The sequence below is a fragment of the Oryzias latipes genome, chromosome 12 (assembly GCF_053564925.1).
Source record: "Oryzias latipes strain Hd-rR chromosome 12, Olatipes_Hd-rR_3.1".
Lineage (NCBI taxonomy): Eukaryota > Metazoa > Chordata > Actinopteri > Beloniformes > Adrianichthyidae > Oryzias > Oryzias latipes.
This window is the reverse complement of record NC_136248.1, coordinates 25,161,628-25,187,752: the sequence shown is the minus strand read 5'-3', so window position 1 is coordinate 25,187,752 and position 26,125 is coordinate 25,161,628. Positions and strand designations below refer to the sequence as shown.

Below are 26,125 nucleotides of genomic sequence, written 5' to 3'. Positions count from 1 at the left end.
CCTTCAAGGTCACTGACCGCTGCGTAGGGCGACACATATTAATTTATCCAAGATATATTTTTAGTTTTATTTGGCATTTGCAGGATGGTAATTTGAATCACAGCATGCCTTTATTATTGTGTTTGCATTGCATAAAAACTGGCAAATATGTACTCTTTTAGGCACGTCCAGACTTGCTTTTTTTCCCTCCCATCCATGACCGTCCCGAGATCTGTGTAACTATGTAGAATGTTAGAGGGTAAGCTCCCTGCAGAGTCCTTACTGCGGCTGGGTGTGTTTTAATGAACACCGCAGCACCAAGTAACACCTGGGGTGACAGGAAATTGGGTGTAATGTGAGATTCAGGGACTAGCACACATCCCCATTATTGGAGGGAATGCAGGGAAAGTCATTGGAGAAGGTAGACAATAGATTTAATTAAAAAGTAATGAAGAGGCGGATATTTGGGGATGCTGTGGGATTTGTTGGGGGGTCCTTCCTGTTATCTGGTGCCCCCCCAGTGTGTTTCAGCTTCCAGGGGTTATAAGAAACTTTATTTAACTTAATTTAATCATCTGGATGAATAAAATATTTTTTTAAAGTTACTAATATGAAAAAAATTAACACTGAAATGTAATTTTTTTTGTTTAAAATAAATTTTAATTTTCTCTTTCCTTTTTTTGCTTTACAGTTGTGTTTACATATTCCAAAAATGACACAATTTGCAAAAGAAAACTTCACTATACTAGTGCGGATTTTTTTTTTTTTTACCAGCCATGTGTATTAAAGTTTAATTCCACTGAGAAAGAGGAGGGGAGGATGCCTGAGGAAGAAGAGTTGATTTGGGATCATCTAGAGGACAAGGGTTAATATAATTATCCTACTGGAACCTTGAGACTTAAAAAACATCATTAGTCATAGCAACAGAAGAGCTACCTGAGCCACGGGCCACGAGAGAGGCAAGGAGAAGGATGAAGAGAAGGTGGGGACAAGGGGAGGGAGGAAGTTTCAAAACCCATTAGTCCACTTAGCGAGACAATATGTGCAAGCACTGAAACGTAAGAGCCTTGTTTAAAAAACCATCCAATCTGTGTTTTACAGCATTCTCAATGCCTGCCCAGGAATCAGAATGCTTATTTTCTAGAGATCTTCTCAGAAATACATTTGTCATAAATACAAAACAATGCAACCTCACAATACTTTTCCAAAAAAAGGAACCCAACATAATGTTGCAGTTTTTTAAAATAATCTCAAGCTTGTGCAAATTTATAAAGTTGACAGAGCTGATGTCTTCATCTGATGCATGTTATATTCAAGATTGTGGCAGAGGAATGTACAAATGACTTACGCCTACAGTAAATTTCCTATCAAGACGGATCATTAGATCCATCAACTGTAATCTTTACTGTCATAAATCTATTAGACTATCATTTTCTTTTATTTAACTTTTATTTGTTTAGTTTTGGAAGCTTATTACTGCAATGCTACCTTTCAAAAACAGGATTTCCCTAGAGTACATTTTCATGTTTTTAGACTATTTTATATCAGATCAATGCTACATTAGTGTATTTTTTGCAAAGTTTCTTGCTAATTTTTTTTAACCTTGTTATGCTCCTGATTTAAGTAAATGTGGCATCTTTCATCATTGAATGAATTGAAAAAGCTTCAATTTACTCAGTAAAAAAGTAATATGATTTTCTTTTTGTATTCTTGATTTCTCTGTTCTTGGAAATGTTTTTTTATTACCAGGTGGCATTCCAGTTTTCGTACTCCAAAAAAAAAAAAAAGACTTACCCAGCTGCATGTATTACAAATTGTCAAATGCTCCAAACTTATTTTAGACCTGCAAGCATCTTAAAGAATGCAGCAGCACCAAAGTTCATTGTTTATTTACCACACTTTGAAATAAGACTTTTGAAGAAAACTTCTGAATTTCTGGAAAAAACTTTGGAACATTTGTAAAAATCCAAAAGTGGCTTTTTAACTTGTAATCCTTTGTGAATTTCTACCAAGCGCATTTATACTTGTACTCCGTTGAAGTTGTTGTGCACTGTTTCTCACACTTTCAGCAAGCAAAAGTAAGCTGATCACACTAACAAATGATTTTGTGAAGTTGGTCACATCAGAAATAAAATATTAAATTCTTTTCATTGTTTTTTTTTTCCAATGGAAACTACAATATATACATGTAACACTTTTTCCTAAAAATGGCAGACTTGAAACCAGCTAATGGCTACTGTTCACACCAGACACGTTGCGTCCTAAGCTTCAATGTTAAGTTAATGTACAGACGCGATCTGTGGATCCTGCAAGACCCTGAGCGGCATGGTTTGCTAGCTCCATGGACTCTTTGACAGGCTGGCAACCTGTCCAGGGTGTAACCCGCCTTCGCCCAACATTAAGCGAGACCGTCTCCGGCAACTCAGAGTGCGGAGTGAGCAAGCAAAGGAGGATCATCGAGTGAGCGAACGCCACTGCTCAGGGTCCGACAGTTGGACCCTGAGCAGCGATGCTCGCTATGCTGGCCTGTGGGTGGTTGGCTGCCCAGCAGACAAAGAGCGGGTGCCATTGTAGCAACCTCGATCTCTTCAGCTCCATGGGCTTATAATGTTTATCTCATTTTCATCAAGGCAGTAATCATAAGATCCCCAGTTTGTTTTTTTTCCCTCTTGGGCTAATGCTCAAACTGGGCCACAGACATATTAAAGTAACATTTAAAACGGCCATAACCCAGGCGCAGCTCCCTCTGCATGAGTAAGGCACGGGGAGAGACTCTGAAGGATCTGCTGAACCGACACGGCAACATGCTTGCTGGCACCTCTGTAGATCTCTCCAAAAAGTATAAACCTAAGATACTGCATCAACATGAGAGAGACATTTATGTCGGTTATGTTAAACACACAAAACATTAACATAAGCATCATCCATGTTTTTCATGATGTGCCATAAATGAAGTTTAGAAAAACATTGGTGGTTCTTCTGCAGCATGTTTAGGCGTCAAGCAGTAAATTTGTCCTGTCAAAAGCGAGGCAACAGGCGCGAATCGCGTCCGGCGTACATGCAGCATAACACTGGATTTCATAGAAGTACATCCCTTTTTTATATATAATGGAAGCTAAGGGGACATAGAGAAACTCAGAAGCCAGTTTATAGTTCAGACACTCCCTCATTGGCCTCACTTTTAACTTCATCTATAAAAGCTGTGCAGTTATGTCTGTCTTTAAAATTGACTTTCCATCTATACATTTCCTAAAGTCGGCTGTAGACCTGATTGGATCATGTGGGTTGCTGAAACATGCCTAGCTACTGTTGGGTAAAGGTAGGGCAGGAAAAAAAAACACCACACACATTCACAGTCACACCAATTTAGGGTCACCAATTAAAAAATTTTTAGTCCAGTTGGACTATGGGAGGAAACCAGAGAAAACTCCGACATGCTCTAGGAGGACATATAAACTCCATACAGAAAGAACCAGGACCTTCTCACTTTGGGGTAAGAATGCTAACCAATACACCACTGTGCAACCCAAATGTTGACTGTAGAGATGTAGATGCAACTTTTTAGATGAACACCAACAATGTGGGCATAATGGGAAAGAAATTGCCAAACTGCAAGTTATCATCTATTACAAGAATATACATGTATTCTTGTGAGTTTATCAGAGATGAACCATTTGGCAAATATAACATTATATATCTGACATCCACCGTTGATTTGTTTAGATGCGTTAAAAAAGATCCATCCCCTTCTGGCTTCTGTTGGGAAAACACTGCGGTGAAACGGAGAGTGTCTGACATCAAAAAGTGACTGATGACAGTTTGAGCCGGTGTGTTTCTCATTAACCAGCACACAAGGATTTTGCCTCTCCCTCACACTCAGACTCAAGTTGATGAGTTGTTTATCGGAAGCCATCAACATGCTTGTGATGACAGAGACGCTCCCACAGCAAATACGGCAGCATGTTTTTGATCACGCCATCCCTTTAATAATGCTATGCTAATTAATGTAGCTGACTGAGAAGCAGCCATCTTTCCAAGGACATATTCCCTCCACCTTCCAATTCCCAGCACACTTTTGAGCTTTAAAGCTGCTGTATCAAGAGGGTTTCTTCTCACGAGATTTATTCCTTATTTTATTTGTGTTTTTAAAAGGGTATTTGTGGGTGAGAGAAGAAAAAAACTGTTAAAAAATGGGGGGAAATGGGGGAAAAATATTCATCTGTAAAACAAAAGAATGAAAGGAAATCAGGCAAAATTGCTGACTTTAACTATTCTTTCAGAGGGGAAATAAACTCTGATTATCAAATCACTTACAACCATTGTGTCATAAATCATTGCATATAAGAGGGACGATGACACATTCCTCATTCCGTTTCCTCCGATTTCTGCATGCCTTTCTTTTCCGGAGAGTGCTCATGAATGATTTAAAAAGCGATCTGTTTTCTGAGCCTCAGCTGCCCCGGAGGAAGATAACATAGATGGGAGGAGTCTAAGCGAGGTGGGAGAGTCCACGCAAAGTTTTCCTGTCTTTGAGCACACATGTGGCTCGTATGTTTCATTCATGCTGTGGAAAATAAAGGCAGCAGTGCTCATAGAATAGAATAGACAGAGTTTTCAAATGCATGATCTGTGAACGGGAGAATAATATTTACAGAGCATCACACCTCACATCATTCATCACAAAATCACACACCCCAGCTAGTCCCCTGAAACTAGAAGTTAATCCATCATCTGCCTGGATCGCCCCTCTCTCCCGTTATCCAGGCTTACACCTCCAATCCACTCACCTTCCCTCTACGAAGGACAGGAAAGAAAACTTTACTGTAGTTCAAGAATAGTCTGACAGTCTGAAAGTCACCCTAAGAAGCTAATCAGGGAAGTAAAAGAGGCTGGAGGCTCCAAAGAGAGAGCAAATAGGAAGCATGTGCTCTTCAGTGGAGAGGATGGAGTAGCCAGAGGCCGCAGATATTCCTTCCTATCTGCCCTGGTATCGTCATTCATGATTCCACTACAACAATAAGCCTTTGTAAGAGAAGGATTAGCCTCTGAGAGCTGTTCAGGGCCTAATTAGTCTTTCCCTCAGGAAGCAGTGGTAACCCACAAGTACAAGATCAGGGTTACATAAGGTCACACATTTGCAAACTTGATTTAGTATGTTTGATTTATTTTTCGTTTTTTACATTTTTAATATAGAATCTTAGACAGATTTTCTTGGTAGAAGCTGTTGTTTAAAAAATAAATCAAATGTTATTTTTTTATTTTAGACGTTCTAAGCTAAATGTTTCACTGTAATGCTTTCTATTAACTATAAACACGAAGATAAAAGTCAGAGGTCAAGATAAAAAAAAGGTTTGAGGTAGAGGACTTGTTGCAAAGTCCTCCACCGCCACCCACCAAAATGACCTAATTCCAACATAGCACATTTCTTTGAGGTTTTTGTTAGTCTCCATCAGGAAATTTAAGATGTTAAACAGGCCACATGGGGGCGATATAGCAGGATAGCAGACTTCTTATTTTGGTATTAGCGTGTAAGAATTTTTGAACCTCTGAGGGAGAAACGACTTCTTTAAATATTTACCATATTTAAAAAAAAAAAATTGTCTGTCGTCCATTTGTATTTTGTTCTGGCTTTATCCTGAAGAGTCATAGGTGTTGCTGGAGCCTATCCCAGCAACTTCAGAGCAAAGGCATTGGACAGTTCACCAGTTCACTGTAAGGTTTTGGTGTTTTTTGACTAGGCAGCAGTGGATGCAGTTTATTTTTAAGTAGTAGCAAAAGTAAGTTTATGCCCCAGTCCGTGGGGTTAAAACAATGACAGCTTGTTTTAGTATTACAAAAAAAGGGATTGAAAAATAAAAATTTAACATAAAATGGAAGATCAGCTAATAAACTATGTGTTCTTGTAAACTAGTTTTTTTTTCACTTTGACTGAAAAAAGTAAAAAAAAAAAGTTCACACTGAGATAATATAAACGTAACCCTTTAACGCCTTAGTATTCACCGGCACATGGACATGGCACATGCTATTTGAATTACTGTAGATCTTTGACCGTTTTTGCAAGGAAGTTAATTCCAGCCGATTCTGCAGAATCTGTTAATTGTGTAATCAATTCACTATCTGTAAAGTGTTGCATATCAGTGCAAAAGCTGCTTGAACAAATTTTATTATACATATTTAATTTAATCTCACTTTTAAAAAGTAAGCCAATTAGAAGAAAGCCAGCACAAAGTAAGAAGTTCTGTCCACAAAGCTGCTCGTTTGAATAATAAATAACTTAAAAAAAATCAAAGGATGCATAAACCCCCCCCAGAAATAATCAGTTTGAAAAAAAAATTGACTTTTTTACATTTGTAAATACAACATAAGATGGCATGTAAAAGGAACCACTCATTGATATATGTGACAAAAGATTACATGACAAACACTGCACTATAAGAAGACTCCCTCAAATTATCAGAAAAAAAAGCTATATGAAGTAAAGATGACTAAGAGCCAGCATTAACACTGCACCACACTGGTTTTGGTAATGCCTTTTTCTTCTTCCACAGAGCAGCCCAAGATGTGAGTTATATTTGAGGGTAAACCTGGCAGGTCCACTCATGCATGGATCTCATGGGTCATGCTGCTTCTGCAGAATCAAATGGACAGGATGGAGGCCTCATTGACCCACACATTGATGTTGCCTATGTGGGTAAGTACAAGCTTTCTAAGGATTGCAGCATTATCTTTGCTGAAGTTTTCCCTGCAATCCTGCTGAGGGATCCGAGGGCTGCTTTTTTGACATTTCTTAGCACATGTGAATCACATTTGTTGGCCACTCTATATGCCAAAAAGGACATTTGGGAAAGGAAAAGGCAGGACTGTAGGTTCTGGCAGTCCATGAGAAGCTTAATTTCAATCAATTTTTCAATTTTTAGAAAAATATATTACATTTTTTGTGACACTGAGATGTTAATTCTGTCTGTAAATATTAATTCAAATTATTTATAACTTCTTAAGCTGACCATAATGCTTCTGAACAAACCCTGAATCCGATCCCATAGATCTCAAGTTATTGTTGGTATCTGTTTGAATGGAAAACTCTGTGAACTTCTAAAATGTTTAAAAACAACTTCACATCAGATCATTGTCTACATGCAAAATGAATCACATTTAGACATTATTACATAGCAGGATTCCTTTTTTTTTTTTTTTTTTTAGGAAAAACCCCACAACCAACAAAAGAACAAGTGGATGATGCTTTTTTTAAAGGCTTCTGCTTCAAATCATATTTTTATTTTTTATTATCTGATTTTTAGATAAGTTTTATAACTAAAGATCCATTTAACATGCAAGAAAGGGGTTGTGTTTGGAAAGAACCTTTTGAAATAAGTCATTCTATCTCAGCTGGTTCAAAGTCACGAAATTAGTTGCTAATGATTTAATTAAAAAAGATTTTTTCATCTTGAGTGCAGAAAGAGATGCATATGTAAACGCTCTTGTTTTAAGAGACAGTTGTCAGCTTTGTTCAGGCAGATCTGAAAACGCATCTGAGCGTGGGCGTAGTCTGGCTGTAGTAGTTTGTCAGTGAATCCTGGTGCAATGTGAACTGAAAGAAGTGAGCATCATCATAAAGATGGAAAATGTTTGTGGGCACATATTATGTGAAGTCGTGTAAATGCAAAGATTTATTGATATATGATCAGAGAAGCACACATCAAAAATGCATATGGTTTTGTGAGGAGGTTGATCAAAGTTTTGGATTGTGACCAGCTGATAGCTTTTGTTCTTTTCACCTTTAAGTCACAAAAGCAAAACCAGTTTGGTCTCCAAAAATAAATGAAAGTTAAAAGCAAACCAAACCAAATGTTAGCATCTGAATTCCCTAACCAGCACTACCAAGTCTTGGTCTACTTCAATGCCTTTATAAAATAATAAAAAAGAAAACATGTGGTTCCTTGGTTCGTATTGGCTTGGCTAAAAGCCATTTTTTGACTTTGCAGTCAATATGAGATCTTAAGCTAGGGACAATTAACCATCAATCAAAAGACCACTGTCCAGTAATAAGGTAAAAAATGTAAAAAAAAATTCAAGGTTTATAAGGATTTTTATATTGATTCACTTACTGAAAAAAAGTTTTTTTTTATAAGCTAAACTTTTGTTCTATTTTTCCCCCCCATTGTATGGAATTTTAGGGTTTCAGTTAACAACTAAAATAGTCTCAAAATGCAAATAAAAAAGCAACAAAGTTTGGGTTGGTGTAAATCCATGATAGATTATTAGCGCCAGAAAAAAAAAAGGGATTTAACGTCGTCCAGAGAAAAAACTTGTAAATTTACAACTTTAAATCTTGTAAATTAACAAAAATAATTTTTAAAGTTTTCTCTATTTTTTTGAATCATAAAATTACATGTTTTAAAGTCGTAAAGTTACAACATTTAAAGTAATACGTCTAAAACATTAAAACACACATTTACAAGAAAAAAAGCCATAAATTTAATCCATGACTTTTACAACTTTTTTTCTCATAAATCTATGACTTTAAAGTCGTAATAAAAAATGCTTGTAGGTTAGCCCTGATACTTCATCGCATGAATGAGTGTTGATTTTTTTTTTTTTTTTTTTTTTTTTTTTTTTTTTTTTTTTTTAAACTTGTCCTGTCCAACAGCTGGGCAGACAGATGAGAGCTGAGGGCCTCTTGTGTTGGACAGATTTTACTTTAACAAGAGGGGTTATTAATCTTCAGACAAACCAAAGGTATGTCTGGATAAACCCCTTTTGTAATTGAGGCCAAACTTTATTAATTTCAATCATGTCTGAAAATCTTTGGTGTTGGACCGGACGGAAAAGGAAAGAGGGGAAGAAGAGAGAGGGACGATAGAGAGAGGGGGGGTAGGGGGTGATAATAGGAGGGGAAGGGGGATAAGACCATGAAGCAGCATAAAGCAACAAGTTTACTGGTTGTTAATCATTATGGTAACGTTCAAATGTAGTACAATAAGGGCGGAGCCTGTCCACACACACACTCAAATGTTATAAACACACCTGCTAGCTGCAAAAAATGTCCACCTGTCGACATATATACAAAACAGATAGTGTTCACACGCATACTTATGCCTTAAAACCAACTAGTGTGAAATATTTCAGTCATTCAGTCATGCAAACTGTAAGTGCAAAGGTGAGCTAACGCCTGTGCTCAGGTGAGTGTTTATGTTCTTCTAAAATGGATGGTGGAACGTGGAAAGAAGGAGGGAGAGTGCCCAGCCATCCCCACCCCAAGACCCCCACCGCAGCAGCAGCGGCAGCCGGAATCCCCCCAACGCCACACGGGAACCGGCAGGGAACAACCGCCGCCCGGGCGACCAAGCCCGCCACCCAGGCCAGGGCCAGCAGGACCGCCGCAAGGCCCCCAGAGCCAGAGAGCAGGGAAGCACGGAGGGAGAGAGAGCGCCGCCCCAGCCCAACCAGGAGAGCAGCCCCCCCGCCGCGCCGGGAGAACCCAACGCAGGGCCCCACCGGAGACGGACGCCCACAGCCCCAGACGAGCACCCCACCACCACCCAGGAGTTCCGGGCATCCCCCCGCCCCAACCCCAGGTACGAGCCAGGACCCCCCAAGGGAGACCCGCTCCGCGCTCCAGGCAGCCATCCGCCCGGCCCGCGGCTGGTCCAGGGAGGAGCGGGGCAGGGGCCCGCCGCCCCCGCCCAAGAGGGGGGGAACCCCGGGGAAAAAAAGAGGGCCCACAAGGGGTGTTGTAAATATGGCCCGACCAGGCTCGGCCACAGTTGGAAATATGGCGGGGCCCAGCGCCCAGGAGCAAGGACCAGAACCCACCCCCCAGGGACACGAACACTCCCGGCTCAGATGTAATGTGAACCCCCCCGCCGCGCGGAGAGAGCACCGCCGGGCCCAGGAAGCCGGCACCCCGGGGACACGGCCGCCGTTGCAAAGGGGCCCGTACCCCCCACCAGGGAAGAGGCAGGGGACAGATGGTCCTAGGTCCCACCTTCCTTGCAAAATGTGTGTGCGTGTATGTGTGTTTGAGAGGGTGTGTGTGTGCATGTGTGTGTGTTTATGTTGGAATGTATATATTGAGGGGGGAGGGGTGTGTGTGCTAAGGGGGGTGCAGTTAAAATTGGCGGGTAGGGCACTGAGGGGACATCTCCTGATTACTCACAGTGACGTCCCCTCACCCTCCCCACCAAGGGACCCTAAATGTCTAAGGTGTGGTTAAAATTGGCGGGTAGGGTGCCAGGAGGACATCCGCTGCTTGCTGGCAGTGATGTCCAAGCACCCCCCCTACCAAGGGCCCTACATGTCTAAGGTGCAAATAAAACCGAAAGAGGGGGGGCCCACTCCATACGGCAACCATGGGAGGGGGGCCACTGCCTAGTAAACCCCCCCCCCAAGGCTCATCGCAGGCTAAGCCCCCCACCCCCTCACCCTATTATGAGGTTATATGAGGAAGGGGGTAAGTTGGGGACAGCTGGTAGACTGTCCCCCGGTGGTCAGACAGCTGCCCCCCCCCCCCCCCCCCAGCAAGGGGGGGGCGTTTTTTTTTTAAACGCCTCGTAGTGGTTCATGGGTAAAACATGTCTAGCTCTTAATACTTCGTTTTTTCATTTGGTTCAAAGTGAAACTTTTGTATCTGTGGAAAACTAAACGCTCAAGGTAATTTGCTTTTTTAAGTTTTATTATTAAAAGTTTGCAAATACAAATGTCATCATTTAACTCACCGTCTGTTCTTGATTATTTTTGTGCTGCAACCCTATGCTAATAACTACAAGAATAAGTTATGATTAGCAGGGGTTTCTAAAAAAAAAAACTGTCCGCTTTAGGATAAAAAATCATTTGAACATAAATAACAAATGGTAATTTAGTTACTTTCCTTCTTGCTAGAGAAACAAAGCTAATTTTGATGCATTGTTTGGATAACAAAGTTACAACCCTGTTGATGCAGAGTTACTTCCTTTGTAACTTCAGCTGTCTCAATAGTTAAAGTCTGCTTTGCATGTCCCTTTGTAGAGTCTCTGCTGGGTGTAACGGAAAGTTTTCAGTGCCAGTCGGTCAGGAGCACTAACACTTCTGAGCACATTAGCTCCAGTAGCGGAAGGGGGGGTGTTGAAGAGAGAATCACAGACACGCGATGGGTAAATGAGTCAAGCAGCCATGAAACAACGCAAAACATTCAGAGCGGCATTGACTTTCAGATTGTTTCCACAACGCCAAACCAGCTCTTAACTATCTTTTTCCTTATTAGAAAATATGGTTTTTATAAGAAACTGAACGCATTATGTGTTATCAGGGGCTAAGTATAGAAGTTATTCACTGTTTTTAGAAGTTTTCAATATCACAATTTTAGTGATATTATGAGTGCTCATGTGCAGAATTATTTCAAAATCTTTCGTAAAAACCAGAACAGCCTTTTAATATAACAAGATAACTGAGACAGAATGTGCAGAACTCTTTTTAACATTATTTGTCATGTCAATCAAAAGTTTAGCTTTTACATGTGGATCATCTTTTCTTTATTTTCTGGCAAACAAAGACTTGAAGATGCACTCAAACTGCTTTTCCCCCCACTTCCTGTTATTTGCTTTAAATGTTTGATAATATTTTTTTTATTAAACAGATTAAAACCTGCTTTTGCAGCATGCTTTAATGGTCAGCATTGTTTTTTTTTTTTCCTTAATGGAAAAAGCATAGACGTAATGTGGCCCGCCAGTTGCTGACTCGTGTGTCTTTGATTCAGCTAACTGACAGAGTGGAAGAGAAGCTAGGATCAGCTGGCTCCTCTCAAATACCATCATCCTCCATAAGTCAATTTAAATCAAAATGTATCAGTCGACTATGAGAGAAACTGATGCTGCAGCGATTATGAACCATGAGTGAAAAAATAAAAACAACGCAGACTTTGTCTACCTCCTCATCCTGCTCTGGCTCCTTCTCTCCCTCTTGGCCTTAATCCACTTAGTTGGCTCTTCCTGAGCTTGAAGCCTTTCCTTTATTCCATTATAAAGACCCACCGTACGACCTGCTGCTTATTTCATTAAAATGGCCCAGCCCACGACCTACCGTCTAATCCATAAGGCAGTCTACAGTCCGGCAGGGCGGCTGACAGATGGGACAGAGGAAACGGGCTTGGAGAAATGGAGGTTCAATGAATGAGGGGAACATTTGAGATGCTTTCTTATGAGTGAGGCTTCCCGGTGAATGCGATTTTGCTGATGTAAATGATGATAGAGCTGAGGCTGGAGATAGCTTTCACGTGGTCCATTGGTGATATGGAAACACTCACATCAGAAGTCAAGCCTCTTGAAGGAGGCTTAGAAGTTTGCATCAGTCACTGCTCCATCTCTTTTAGTTGGTGTTGCTACACATATAGTACAATAAGTTTTCATTGACAACTTTTAAAGACCCGCACTGATGAAAATTGCAATTTTTTGTTTGTTTTGAGCATTTTCTTGTTGCATTTTTCTCATGATGAAGCATATATATAGAGAAAACTAATTTTAAAATTGCACTTCCAAATGTGTCTTTATTCCAATCATTGTTAATCAGGAGCAGATGCAAAAATGCCACTGGAAAAAGCTTGCAGTGTGATGTACAAGTCACTACGGCAAGTTACAAGCTCCCTGCTCCACTTCATTCAGATGCATCCACTAGTAGGCGGTTAGATCCACGTGGATCTTGGTTGTCCTCGTCTGAGCTGGTATCTGGCTCAAAACTGTACGGCTGGATATCTATAATATTGCTCGCCATTTTTGTTGTACTAGTTATGTTGGATTTTGAGGGGCTGTAGGCTAGCGGGAGAGCACAAAAAAAGATGGATAATGGGAAACAGTTGCAGGCTTACTCTGTGCCAGGAGTCCCACCCACAACTCCGAGGAGAAATTCTAATGGATTACTGCCGCTCTGCAGAAACTATGCCCAAGAAAACAATCCTTTTTTTTATTTTTTATGTTGGCTACTGGGAACGCTTTTACAAAAGATCGGAAGATGATCAGAGTGAGACTTGGATATGTCTGTGCTTCTCTTCTCCTTTCTCCTTCCAAATCTTGGTTCCACCTCTGGCTGACCTCTCCTCTAAACGTCCTGTCACACTGTGCTCTAGATCCAGTTTGCGGGGCGTTTTTGTTGCATCCACAAATCTAAATTTACACCCTCAAGCTCAGCTCTGCTCTGCCAGCATTTGCACTCAGTGGTTTATCAGGTTACGTATTTATTGATAAAACAGCACTATTTATCCCAGAGGACCAGCCTTTTAGCATACCTGCAGCAGCATCATTTGGTAGGAGACTCGTCCCACAAGGATTGCATCTGCATTGGCTGCGGGGGGAAAAAAAACAAGGCTCTGTTTGGCTATCCCTGTGCAGCCTCACTTCAGATCATTATAAACAGTCAACTAATAATAATTACTTTTAACTGGGTTCAGCCAGAGTCTCAGCCGGAGGCACGAGGACACACAATACGACCAGGAAGTAACTGCAGCCCGGTTTCCATCGACAACGGCAGCGTATCTCATTACCACGACGACCTGCGGTACACTGCCACTCAGTCTTGATCACACAAAACCCATTTCAGTGTGCCGTTCCTGCTGGAGCACCAGTAGAGCGGAATATTCATTATTCAAATTTTAAGCATTGGAAATCCCAATATGTTACCAAGGCCAGACGAGGGGAGATGAAATAGCTTAGCCTTTTGTCCAGGGAACACTGACTAATCGTCTCACTCTCCAGAATCAATTTTCCAGCCGTAAGCATCAGACGCTGCTGATTGTACTGTACTGCTCAGGACCACCCCCCCCATCCCTATCACTTTATACCCCTGCTGGCTGCCCAGAATAACTTATTGATTAGTGGTAATATTACGGGAGGTGTGGGTGGCCGGGGCAGGAGACGGACTTGCCTCCGTCATCTCCACCCTGCTAAATTTGGGTTCTCTGTTACCAGATCCAGCTCTAACCAAAACTAGGTGCCACCAGAACTGAGGAAGAGATTTTTTTTAAACTTTACACATAAGACAAAAGTTGTTAGAGTTAATACCCAAAGAAAGTAGATGTTTAAAGCAAAGTGAAGTATCAGTAATTTGACTAAACCACTGGAAAAGAAACAAACACTGTTATTTCCAATTGCTAGGGGTGTAACGAGTCATTTTAATGTTAATTTTATTTATAGTTGATATTGGTCATTTTGAATAATTATTTTAACGGATCTAAATTTTATCCACAGCCTAAAATTCAACCAGTGTGACTAGAATATGAATACCTTGTGTTTTTTGAAAAATAATCAAGTAAGTAAAATATGTGTACAAACAAACAAGAATTAATGGAAAATCCATTCACATTTTAGTTTCATGAAGTTCAGCCTATTGTCGTTTTTCCACATCAAAAAAAACACAAACGGAACATTATTAAAAATGTTCAACCACCCTGTATACGTAGTCAGATGACTTTACGAAGTTCAAAGTGTTTCTAAACATTAGACTGTAATGATGGCATGATCATTTTTCGGTGCCATCACTTGTGTGTTGTCCGCTGTGATGCACTTAATCGTTTTAAAGTCATATCATCAATAACTGTTACACCCCTACAATTTGCATAGTTTTTATTCTTTTTGCTGAGTTTGATCGAAGTTTTTGCCAACTCTTGATATTCAACTGATCTCTCTCTCTGATTCAATGCTGAGGTTGAAAAGTGGCAGTGATCAATACCTGCAGGCCTGCTCTCCACGCTGCCAGAAGGCTGCTTGTGCGTGTTTGTATGTGTGCTGTGTCAGCATCCACTCAGGACTTCATCAAACAACCCCCACATCTTTTTTTTTCATGCGCACACACACACACACATATCGGTCAACGCCTGGCTCAAACAGATGCTCCCCCCCTTCGTCCAGCTAACACTCGCAAATTCATGCATTCTTCCTCCCGCTGCACGCCATTCCAACAAGGATGTTAAATACCATTCAAATGTCAGCCCGCCGTATTGATTGGAATAATAACTCTGAAAGGAAGGGGAGATGGCTCGTTGATGCTAAGCAGGTGTATGATGGCGTGAGCATCGTTCACTGTCACAAAATTGCTATGTAAGCCCCCCCCCCCCCCCCCCCCCCCCCCCCCCCCCGCTCCCCACAGAACCTGGATGAGGGGGCGGCGAGGGAGGTTATGTTGGACCACCGAGGCTGTGTGTTTCTGTCATTAATCATTGTCATCACAGGGCCGGTGACGGGCTGGGCCGGATTCATGCTCGGGGTCAGTTTGAAAGCCCTCAAATCACATAGGCTGGGTATGGGAGGTGGGCAGTCATGTTTGAATTCAGCAGAGACAGAATATTCAACTACAAGCACAAAACATGTAGATTCCAGTCGAGGATTGTCACTTTTGCTCAAATATGAATTCTTTTTTAGTATTTGAAAGTTTAGACCTCATGAAGCTTTCATTACAGCAAAATACAATTGCAGGTCCTTTATCAGTATAAATGAATCAGGAAGTGGAGGAAAGTTGGTAAAGAACATTTGTCTCCTGATCTGATTGTGTTTTACCAGAAAAATCACAAAATAAAGACAACTACTGAGTCTGTCTGTTTTAAGAAAAAATATGGATTTTAAGGTTGATATCAATGTTGTGCCAAGACTATTGTACCTCCCTTATGTTAATAGTTTTCATTCAGGAAAAAAAAGCAGAATATATAAATATATGGTTCAAATCAGGGGTCTGCAAGCTGAGGCTCCATTTATCTCTAAATTGCGGCTCTTTGGCTTTGAATTAAAATGAAAACAATTTTCATATATAATTGATTTGTTAGTTATGTTTTGTCATTTAATTTTAGATTTATAAACCGAGTTGATCTTAAATGATTAAAAATTACCTAAAATCAAGAGACACTGAGAGAATTACCTTTCTTCCAAAATGCATACGTCAGATAAGCAAAATAATTGTAAAAGGTTAGATCCACTGTTTGAGTGGTTATTTAATAGAATATGTTAAAACTCTATTCTCATCTTGTCCCTAGTTGCTGCTCAAAGGCAAAGTTCTTATAGTTTAATTGCAAATAAATCTACTACAGTGGGAATATTTTAACTGACACAATGTATTTTATTTTAGAAGAAACTTGTGTTTGAGTCTGTCGAAAGCAATATAATCAAAATATAACACTTTCATAATTCAATTATTGTAAATAATTATAAGCTACATTTTATGAATGAATGGCTTAATGGCCACAGAATTATAAATAACGTGTTCTTTTCTAAACCGTGAAGTGGCTCTTACTGGGTTTTAATCTGGGGATTTTTTGGTGTTAAAGGTTGCAGACCCCTGGAACAAATGAATATATGTTTGTTGATTTGACTGAAGAAATCACATTTTAATTCAACAGTCTACTCTGTCGTTGCATGTTTTGCCCTTTTTTTCAGCAGTTTCATTGAACTTGTCATTGTTTTGCTTGCTGCTTTTCTAAATGTGAAGTTCATCAGCGCCTGCCTCCTCACCTGGCTGGTACTTCGATGTTAGAGATGGCATAGAAGTACTTGAGAAGGTTTTCTCTCTGGACGTAGGTGCCTCCGAGGGCAGGCCTGAGCAGTCTCAGCCTCAAGTTGGTGAAGGTGAAGAAGTCCCGCAGTCCCTTCATACTTTCCATGCGGGTGTACAGGTTCTCCATGTTCTGCAGCCGAGGCCCTGCGAACACAGAGAAGCGGGCCCGCACCTCGAACTTTACGTTCTTGTCATTCTTGGAGCCGACCCAGCGAGAGTACTGCTCGGTGCAGATGACCCGTGTGATGTTGGCGGGCGAGAGGTCGCGCACTCGTTTGGGGGGCATGTTGAAAGCGTCCAAGCAGTCGTCGGCATAGAACTGATAGGGCTGCCAGGAGCGGCCATGGTCCATGGATTTATCCAGCACCATGATAGTGGGACGGCCATATTCAAAGGTGATCTGAATGTCATCTGTGAGCTCCAGGCTTTTGTTCCAGGACATGCTGATGTTCGCCAGCAGGGGCTCTGGGTGGCGTCTCCAGGTGACTGTCTGCCAGTAGGTGATCATACCATTGCGCTCGCTGTCCTGCATCAACTGAGGCGGGTGGGCAAGGTCAGGGCTAGATGCATCACACTCATCGCTGCACAAGTATGGGTTCTCCTGCAGGACACAAAAAGTCAAAAAGGTCAGCAAGATAGGAGTTTCAGGAGGCTGCAACATAACTTTAATCAAAAATGAACAATGCCACATTTCTACAATGCAAAGAAAGAGTTGTTGTGCTCATTCATTTGTTTTGATTAGTCTTTGTCAGATCACATTTGACTATGATGCACAGAAAAAAGTCTTATTTTAATTTTTTATTATTTGAAGTTGGTCTCGCAGCAGACAAAGTAATGAGTAAAGCAGGAGAAAAGAATTGGTGCTCCCATTTCCTCTCTAATTTATTCTCTGTCATTAGTTCTACTCAAATACTGCTTGATTCCAAAGATATTATTACAGGGATGTTTAAAGCTCAATTAAAAAGAAATTTCTCCCCATAACCACACTGAGTCTGAATGGCGAGCAGCTCGCATAAGCGCTACAGTGACATTAAAAGTAAACTTGCAAATCAGTACAACAGGAAGGTCAGGAGCGTCGTGCATCATCACTGTCTTTGCATGGACAGCAGAGTGCGGCTGCACTTTTAACTCCAGAGAATTGATCCTCCTCTCCGAGTGATGCCAATGCTTTCAAGCTGCTTCCCTGCTACACAACTTAGAGTCAACAGGATTATTCACATGGATCCCAGAGCTCCACAGGCTCCTTCCCATCTGATCTAAGTAATGCCTCTTAGTCTGATTGGAGACTTTTTCATGCTATCTAGAAGAAAAAAATCACCCAATCAGGTTAGCAGGTTAAAACACAAACACACACACACACACAAGCTGGATTACATTTACAATCAAGTTTTTGTTTAAATACAAAACTCATGACTTCTGGGCTACTTGTCTGACATTCCCATCACAGCAGAAGGGAAAATATTTGCACAAAGAATTCCCAGAGATCCTCAGTCATCTCTCTCGGTGCTTAATTTGCTAAATTCAGCTCTGGCACAGTTTGGATTGCAGCAGATGCACAAAACAGATTATTTATTATAATAAGTGCTGTCCTAAAGCAGTACAGTAATTAAACAAAAAAGTTATAATTTTATATTTTAAGTAAATACTTTAAGCACTAAAAGTATTTAAACTCATCAATTACATTTTTCGATTATACATCATATTCCGCACAATAAGTTGATCCGGAGTATAAGTCGCAGACGCCAAAAAATGCACAACCAAGAAGAAAAAGTCATACATAAGTTGCACTTTTGGGAGACATTTATTAAACAAAATATGGAAACAAGAGCAGACTTTTCATTTTGAAAGGCAAATCATAGTACCGGGATACAGTGTTCCCTTGCTTATTCACGTTTTAATATATGCAGTGTCACGTATTCGCAGATTTTTTTGTTTTAGTACTCCTCCGGTATATCACAAAAATTCCGTCCAAAGGAGGTGCTGCAGGAATTTCTGAAGAGATGAAGAGCACTCTGGCCAGTCGAGCAGGAGCTTGTTCCACCGATTCCTGAATCTCTGCCAACTGAAGTTTGTGCCCCTGCATGGAATAATGGCATCAGCTGATTCGGACATGTCCAGAAAATATCCTGCACGAGTTCCTGGTTTTAAGGCACAGAGAGACGCTGGTTTTGTCCGAATTTCTTCCCTACTCACTAAATAGTGCATTATTTAGTGCGTCTGCCATTTTGTAGTGCTGTCCAAATCTACAATTCCAAAATCAAGTGCCCTGGAATTTTCCAGAAGTCTCTGCGAAAAACTTGTGTGCATCGATGCTCACTGGATTGGCGAATGTCGACCACAATGCATTGCGTCTGAACAATTTTTATCTTCAGAAGACATTGGACTCATACATAGTCATCGCAAAACGCTCATACTAGTTAGATTTTAATTGTGTGAAATTGATGATGTCATATCCGCTGTTTAAAACGTAAAAAAAGTAGTGAGCATATTGTCAGAATTGCTTTTAAAATTCATGGCACTACATAGTGCCACACTATATAGTTTTTCAGTAGTTAAGGGGTTAGGGGTGGGAATTCGGACAGTGCCAGAGTGACACTCCTTATGTGCATTATAAAGTACGCTACGGTACAGTCTATTGCTCTAAATTAAAAAAGAAAATCCTACATGTTGCGCAACACTCCAAGTTTCTTAATAAATGTTTTACATTTATTCTTCAGGTGGGTTTTTGATGAAGAAGGATCGGTAACGGACATTCTTCTGTCGAGGGGGGATTCTCTGTATTTGCAGATTCTGCGTATTCGCGGGTGTCTCTACTGTAGATAACAATTATAGACTGAATATATACTCGCTTCACTACCTTAACACATTGATGCTTAATTTAGCTTCATGAAACAAGAGGAATCTAGTATAGTAGCACAACACATGAACAATTATGAAGATAAGCATAGCATAAAGGACATGCTAACAAGTCAACTAAACTCTTTCTATCACTTCAAATCACAAAATTTATTGAATTCTTCCTCCTCTGTGACACTCTATGACTATCGGTAGCAAATAGTGATACAAACTCCTAACGTGCCCTTCAGCGTTTGTTGGTATTTATTTTTAATTAAAATTTCATATAAGTCGCACTTGAGCAGAAGTCGCACCCCCAGCCAAACTGTGCAAAAACTTGGTAACAAGCTTTTATGCTCAGAACCTTTAATATCCTTTCTACCCAATTTGTTTTTATTTTATTTTATTTTATCCGGTTTTCTTTTAAGCCTAATTTATACCTTTATCCACATCAACTTAATTAGTCATTTTATTGAATTTATTATTAGTTATTTAAGTTGTAGATTTGTGTGTTGAAAAAAATGATCTTGGTTAAGAATGAACTTAATCTAGTTTTATTCCTGATTTCATTTTTTTTTACTTATTGAGACTTCAACAAAACAATTTACTTTAGTTTTTTACTTAATCATTTTTAAAATGATGTGTTTGAGTATAAGCAAAGTAATTTCTTTTTTTTTATTCTTGCACCTCTGTCATTTTTTTCCCTATTTTATTTCTTATTTTCTTTATTTATGAAGTAAAAACAACTTCCACAGGATGAGAACAAAACCAAAGAAATTCTCGCTCCAGTTAAAACGTATTGATCTAGAGGTGTTTGTTAATATTCAAATATTAAGGAAATTGAAGAGTTGCGAAATCCTCAAGCGAGGTGCAAAAACCTGCACCCCGCAGCAAGAACGAGAGGGAGTTTGTTGTAATTAAGCCTTTTGTTTTTGATTATTTATTTGTTGTCAGACTTATAAGGATTAAGCTGAAGAGCCAACTGCAAAGTCAGCAGTCTCAGAAAATGAAGAGGAAGTCACATTTATCAAGTGTCTAGTGCTGCAGTAAGCCAGAACCTTTTTTACAAGCAGCTTCCTTCAGAAGATCCTTTAAGTAGAATCAGCGAAAGACGAGGTTTCAAATTTGACTTAACGTCCGATTTCTACCCAAAATAGTGTATTTGGTGCTTTTTAACTTGTTCTTGTCGCATTTTTCTCATAATGGAGAACATATATAAAGAAAATTGAGCTCAAAATTGCATTTCTGAGTATTTCTTTATTCAAATTGTTATGAATCAGGAACAGACGAAAAATTGCAGTTGGAAAAATCTTGTAGCCAGGACGTAGAAGTTATTACGGCAAGCCGCAAGCTCCCTGCTCCACTCCATTCTGATGCATCCACTTGCAGGTAAATAGATCCATGTACGTCTTTATTTTCCTCGTCTGGAATCTGGATAAATCTGTATGGAAGGATTGCTCCGATATTGCTCGCCATTTTTGTTGACCGGAAATGACAGGTTAGGGATGTGAGGGTCTGTGAGCTAGTAGGAGAGCATAAACAAAGGGATGATGAGAAATGAGAGCAGGCTTACTCTGCACCAACAATCGTACACACAACTCTGAGGCAAATTTCTGATAAACTACTTTCGCTCTGCAGAAACTATGTCCTAGAAAGCGACAGTTTTTCTTTATGTTGGCTAAGAAGGCAATAATCATAATGAAAAGACCACTAGGAATGCTTTCAAAATACATTAAAAAAATGTAGGGTGTATGGTTCTTTTTTGTAAAATATGTTTTAATTTTAAAAATGGTATGTAAATGAACGTTTTATTACCTGGTAAACGTTTTAGTATTTTGCTTATAAAAGGATTTATCTTGTAGTCTTTGAGCTAAATTGGATTTAATTGATTTCACCAAAGTTCTATAGCTTGACTGTCAAACTCTGGGCTCTTAAAGCTTGAAAGGATGGATATGTAAAGTTTGTATTTTTATCATTGATGGTAAATACTGGTAGATGGCAGCTGGGCACTTCAATGATGCAAAGACCTGCTAATGAGCTGACCAGAGTTTCTGTTTGCAACGTGAGTTTTGCATAGAAATGAGCATCCTGGCATGCGAAGAATACAGATGAAGAAGTGACTTGTGAAGTTACTTATGGATATTTTTTTGAAACTTTTTTTTCTGCAACTAATGTGAATTTAAGCCTTCTGCAGTCGCCGTTCATTCCCGCGAAGGCTGACTGGTCAATACTCAGAAGATTTGGGTCGAGTATCACATGAAACAGCAGTTTCTTCCATGTGATGTAAGCTTTAACCTGAAGGCGAAGCTGCATAATATTGATGTACTGCGCAAGCATAGATCATATGTCAGAGCTTCTTTGCAGAAGCTCACAATTTCCCCATTCAGCAACAGCAAAACGAAGCATCCGCTCTGCCTTCTCAATGAAGTTACTGGACTGTTACGCGGCAGAAAGTGAGCAGTCACTCGCAGCAGCTCTGGTGATGTAACACCAAAAGTTACAATCCTGAAAGGCAGATACTATCAATCATCTGATTTACGGTGACAAGCGAGAGTGGGGAAACTCCAGTCATAAGCGAACGCTCAAACGGTTCTGAGGGAAGATAGGAATGAAAAAAATAAATAAATAAAGCAATATAGATGATCACTTTGCATGCAGAGACACAGCTGTGGAACTATCTTGATGCTGCAATTGCAAATAATCTCTCTCTGAAGTACATTGGAGGATTGTTTACTATCTGATAACCCTATTATCCCCGTTGCAGTGGCTCACAAAGAGATCGCTGTCAGCGCAAACACACTTAAGATGTTAATCGACATTGTTCATAAACAACCGCAAACGGACGAGGTAATTGGACTCGGATAAAGAGGTGCTGCAATGGACGTCACAGTATGAGAGGGTGCCCTGTGGAGGCCCAGCTGCTTTTCTGTGCACACTTTGACCAACTTCTGACCTTAGTCCAGACACCAACAGAAAGAAAGATTAGTAGATCGTTGTGCCGGGCTTGACTCTTGACCTACAAATCCTATTGAAAATGGCTGTACTGTCATACTACCAAGGTACAGTGCAAATTCTATATAGGTTAGCCCTTGCATACTCTACAAAAGAAAAAAGCAGTTGTTGTGTGGCTTCATGTACAAGTGTGTCCACAAAGTGGGAGAACCAGCTACACACTGCTGCTCATCGGCTGCTGACCTCTTCGAGCCCATAGGATTACCTACAGTAGAGGTAATATGTACAGTAATAGAGCTGGAAGATTTTATCCCCCATGAGAGCCTTACGCGAGGTTATGCTTAAGCCGTTTGTGTACCCTGCCCTCCTTTCTCCACTCTACCTCCACGCTTACCTGGCCCGGGTTAACTGTGCCAGGACAGACACATCCACAAACGTCTGCAGAGATGCTCTCCCTCACTACCATGCACACACAGATCCCAGCCAAATACTGCGGCAGGTGGCCCGAACTACTAAACCCTTCCAACAATTATCTCCACTGGGCTCCTGTCTCTACGACAACAGCTGCCACAGCACGCCAATGATAAGTGACTTCCTTGTTTTCAGCGGCGGGTCAAAACAAAGAGACCTTAACAGTCATTAAAAACATCTCAACTTCTGCAATTTGGCTCAGTCGCCTGCTTTAGATGCTGATTCATGTTTCTGCGTGCGCAGCATCTGCAACTGGAAAACCAAGAATGAAATGATGATGATTATGCAGAGGTTTATCAGTCTCAATATGCTTCAAAATAATAACTATATTGGTTTTTCACTATAGCTGTGATATAACTTTATGAAAGTTTGCAGTTTTGAGAGAAGTACAGAGGGAATTGTTTTTTTTTTAACATCTTACTGCAGGAAAAAACGGCAGAGGCTTTTGCTAATGTGCACTGGATAATTTCTGATGTAAACCACTGGATTCTGCAGGGTGAACATGGATGAGATAAGATGCGCTTTAACATGTTATACATTCTGTAAAAAATTTTGTGTCAATCCGTCTGGGCATTTGATTTGATAAAGCCTGATGCAGGAAGGGCACATTGATTGGAATTGCTTCTTCCGCCTTAACAATCTTCTGAAAATACCGATCCGACGGGGCAAAACAAAGTTTGAAACTCTGCTTCCACCCACTCCACCCTTCAAAAAAAAACCCTGTCCCAATCCTCAGAAAATTTGAGCTTTAATAAAATCAAAAATGAAAATCAGTTATGATGGATAGGGTATAAAGTAATTCATAAAAAAAAAATTGACAAGGGTTGCACAAAAGTTCCTTTTGGGCGTAAAGTTAGACTTTTCATCAAAGGAGGCTATGTGGAATTGCTCCTTTCTGACATCAGCCCCCAGGGCTCATTTGAAGAACTGCAAAAATTGGTACGAACCTGGTTTGGGTCCCAACTTGGAATGAAAAACTATTGTCCCGGTGATAATCAATGATGATCGGGGATTTGCTTTCTTTATTTAGCTAAATTTTGATTCTTGGAATGAGCTTTCACAAAAGCTAACCATATTCGTGCTAAAAGTTATAAAACTAATAAAATATGGAAGTGTCGGAAAAATCTGGCAAGAGTTATCAAAAAAACAACTTTTAATCTTTACATCCATGTAGTTGAGGATAAACCATAGTTTCTCATACAATGCTTACTTTTTTGAGTCTTGGTTTCCCATGGATTTTCTTTCCTTTAGAATTTTGCATTCTGGGCATGTCCCACAGGGCGGAGGCCCCGGGAAAGACCTAGGTCACGCTGGAGAAACTACGTATCTCGGCTCGCCTGGGAACATCTCGGGGTCCCCCTTGGGGAGATGGAGGAAGTGGCCTGGGCGAGGGAAGTCTGGGCATCTTTGCTTAGACTGCTCCCCCCGCAAGCCGGTCCCAAATAAGAGGAGGAAGATGGTTGGATGAAATTTTGGAGGTTTTTTTCTGCATCTGATTGGCTGTAAATCAATCACATCTGTGGTGTGTCTACTGTACAGAATGCATTCAGTTTTTTACATTTACATAAATCTGGGATTACGTTTAGATCCTTGGTTTCATTCTATAATTCTAGATTTATTTTTCTAAGGTTTGAACTTTGAGAGTTTAAACAAGAAAGAAAAGTGTGAAAATGTTTCTTTCTGAGAACATTGTATAAAGAGCGTAAATTAGCAGTTTTATAGCCTTAAAACACCTATAATCTTAGTTCACTGATTTTACAAATTGCAGGTTATTTTCATAACAAACCCCTGAGATAAATGAGGGACCACTGTAATTAAAGAGTGTCTGTTTTTGCAAACTTCAACTATACCCAACGGCAAAATGAAGTCAAGAATATTGTACTCTGAATGTATACACTAAACTGGATTTGTACATTTTTGGCTGCAAGCACACATAGATTATGCACGGTTAACATTTAAAATACAACTTTTAAAAATGTGTTTTAAAAACACACTTTAAGAAATATTTTACTTGTGTTCGTAAAAAAAGGGAATAATTCTTTATACCATATTCTGAAGAAAAAAACAAATAGTTAACATGGATTTAGTGGTTAAAGGTACTCTGAACATGCAAAATATCTTATTGTATTAGTAACTTTGTACTTTTTTTTTAAATACCTGCTTTTCTTTATTCTTTTATGCAAACATTTGCTTTACATCTTTTTTTCTTGTCACAAATGAGCCTATAAGATTAGTTAGAAACTTTCAGATAAAACGATGGCTGCTCCTCGACCTCACACTGCTTTCCCTTGTGTTTTCTATATTTTCTTCTTGCTTCCTTGTCCAACCTTTGTTGTTCCCCAGAATACTTCCATGTTCCAGCGAAGCCTCCTTTTACGCCTAATTTTTCCTTCCACATACAGAAGTTTCTTTATTATATTGCCTGCATGGGAAATAAAGGAAGGGGACAGACACTCTGAGAACACAATTTATTTTGTTTTGGAGAAACATCAAATGGAACAACCTTCCCATTAAAAAGGCCACAGAGGGGAAGAGGAAGAGATATTGCTTTTTCACTTATACCGTTAATCTTTTATTTTGTCAGAAAGGTTTCCATCATGCCGGAAATTTAATCTTTTTTTTTTTTTTTTTTTTTTTTACAATGGGTGAAGTGGCTTTAAATATGTGAGTGTAGTGTGTGTGGCCTGATGCTGTTTTCAGAAATTTTAAGAGCGGGGAAAAATAGAGAAAAGGAGCCTGGGGCAAAAGGTTTAAACATGACAGAAAATCCAAAACAGATTGTTTGATCAGAGCTTGTCTGAGAGTTAGAAAAGGACAACTGACGCAGATCTAACAGCCTCGGAGAAATAACTCGGATTCTTTCTTTTTCGTCCCAAAAAACTGCAGGTTCTGTCCTCCTCCAGACTGCTGCCAGCAATAGCTTAAAAGTGTGAGGGTGGAAAGTTGGTAAATTAGTTTAGAAATGGCTCTTAATACCAAAAAATACAAAATAAATAAATAAATAAATAAAAATATTCCCAGAAATTTGTGGCAAGGCAAGTTTATTTGTATATCACAATTCGTACAGAAAGTGATTTAAAGTGTCAAGAATTGTTAAAATGAAAATAAACCCTTTGGTTAACTGCAAAGAACATAGGCTTTGTGTGCAGAGTGGCATTCTTTCTTTCTGCAGGAAAAGTTGAGCAAAAAATTAGACATTTGCAAAAGAGCTTTTTTGGGAGCCAAACTGTGATTTTTAAAAATCTTATACTAAGTTTACACCGGGTATTTGACATGCGTTCAACCCATGGTGTTCACACTGGATGAGCAGGAAGGGGCTTCTTCTTTTTCTTTTGTTAATGTTAACTAACCCATGCCCACCACCTAAAGTTGGAAGTTGCTTGGC

General features: G+C 39.9%; 1 protein-coding gene and 1 long non-coding RNA gene across 3 annotated transcripts in view; one reads left to right on the top strand and one right to left on the bottom strand.

The window, feature by feature from the left end:
- Positions 1-26,125, bottom strand: part of ntng2b (netrin g2b) — an 80,793-nt gene that overhangs the window by 47,005 nt on the left and 7,663 nt on the right. The window contains exon 3 of the mRNA XM_011481543.4: positions 16,440-17,083. Coding sequence (XP_011479845.1) covers positions 16,440-17,083 — 644 coding nt within the window. The remainder of the gene's footprint in view (positions 1-16,439; positions 17,084-26,125) is intronic.
- The window catches only part of LOC110016045 (uncharacterized), a 92,570-nt gene that overhangs the window by 62,291 nt on the left and 4,154 nt on the right, over positions 1-26,125 (top strand). For both annotated transcript variants that reach the window (XR_013659520.1, XR_013659521.1), the window contains exon 2: positions 6,528-6,670. This is a non-coding gene — a long non-coding RNA (uncharacterized LOC110016045). The remainder of the gene's footprint in view (positions 1-6,527; positions 6,671-26,125) is intronic.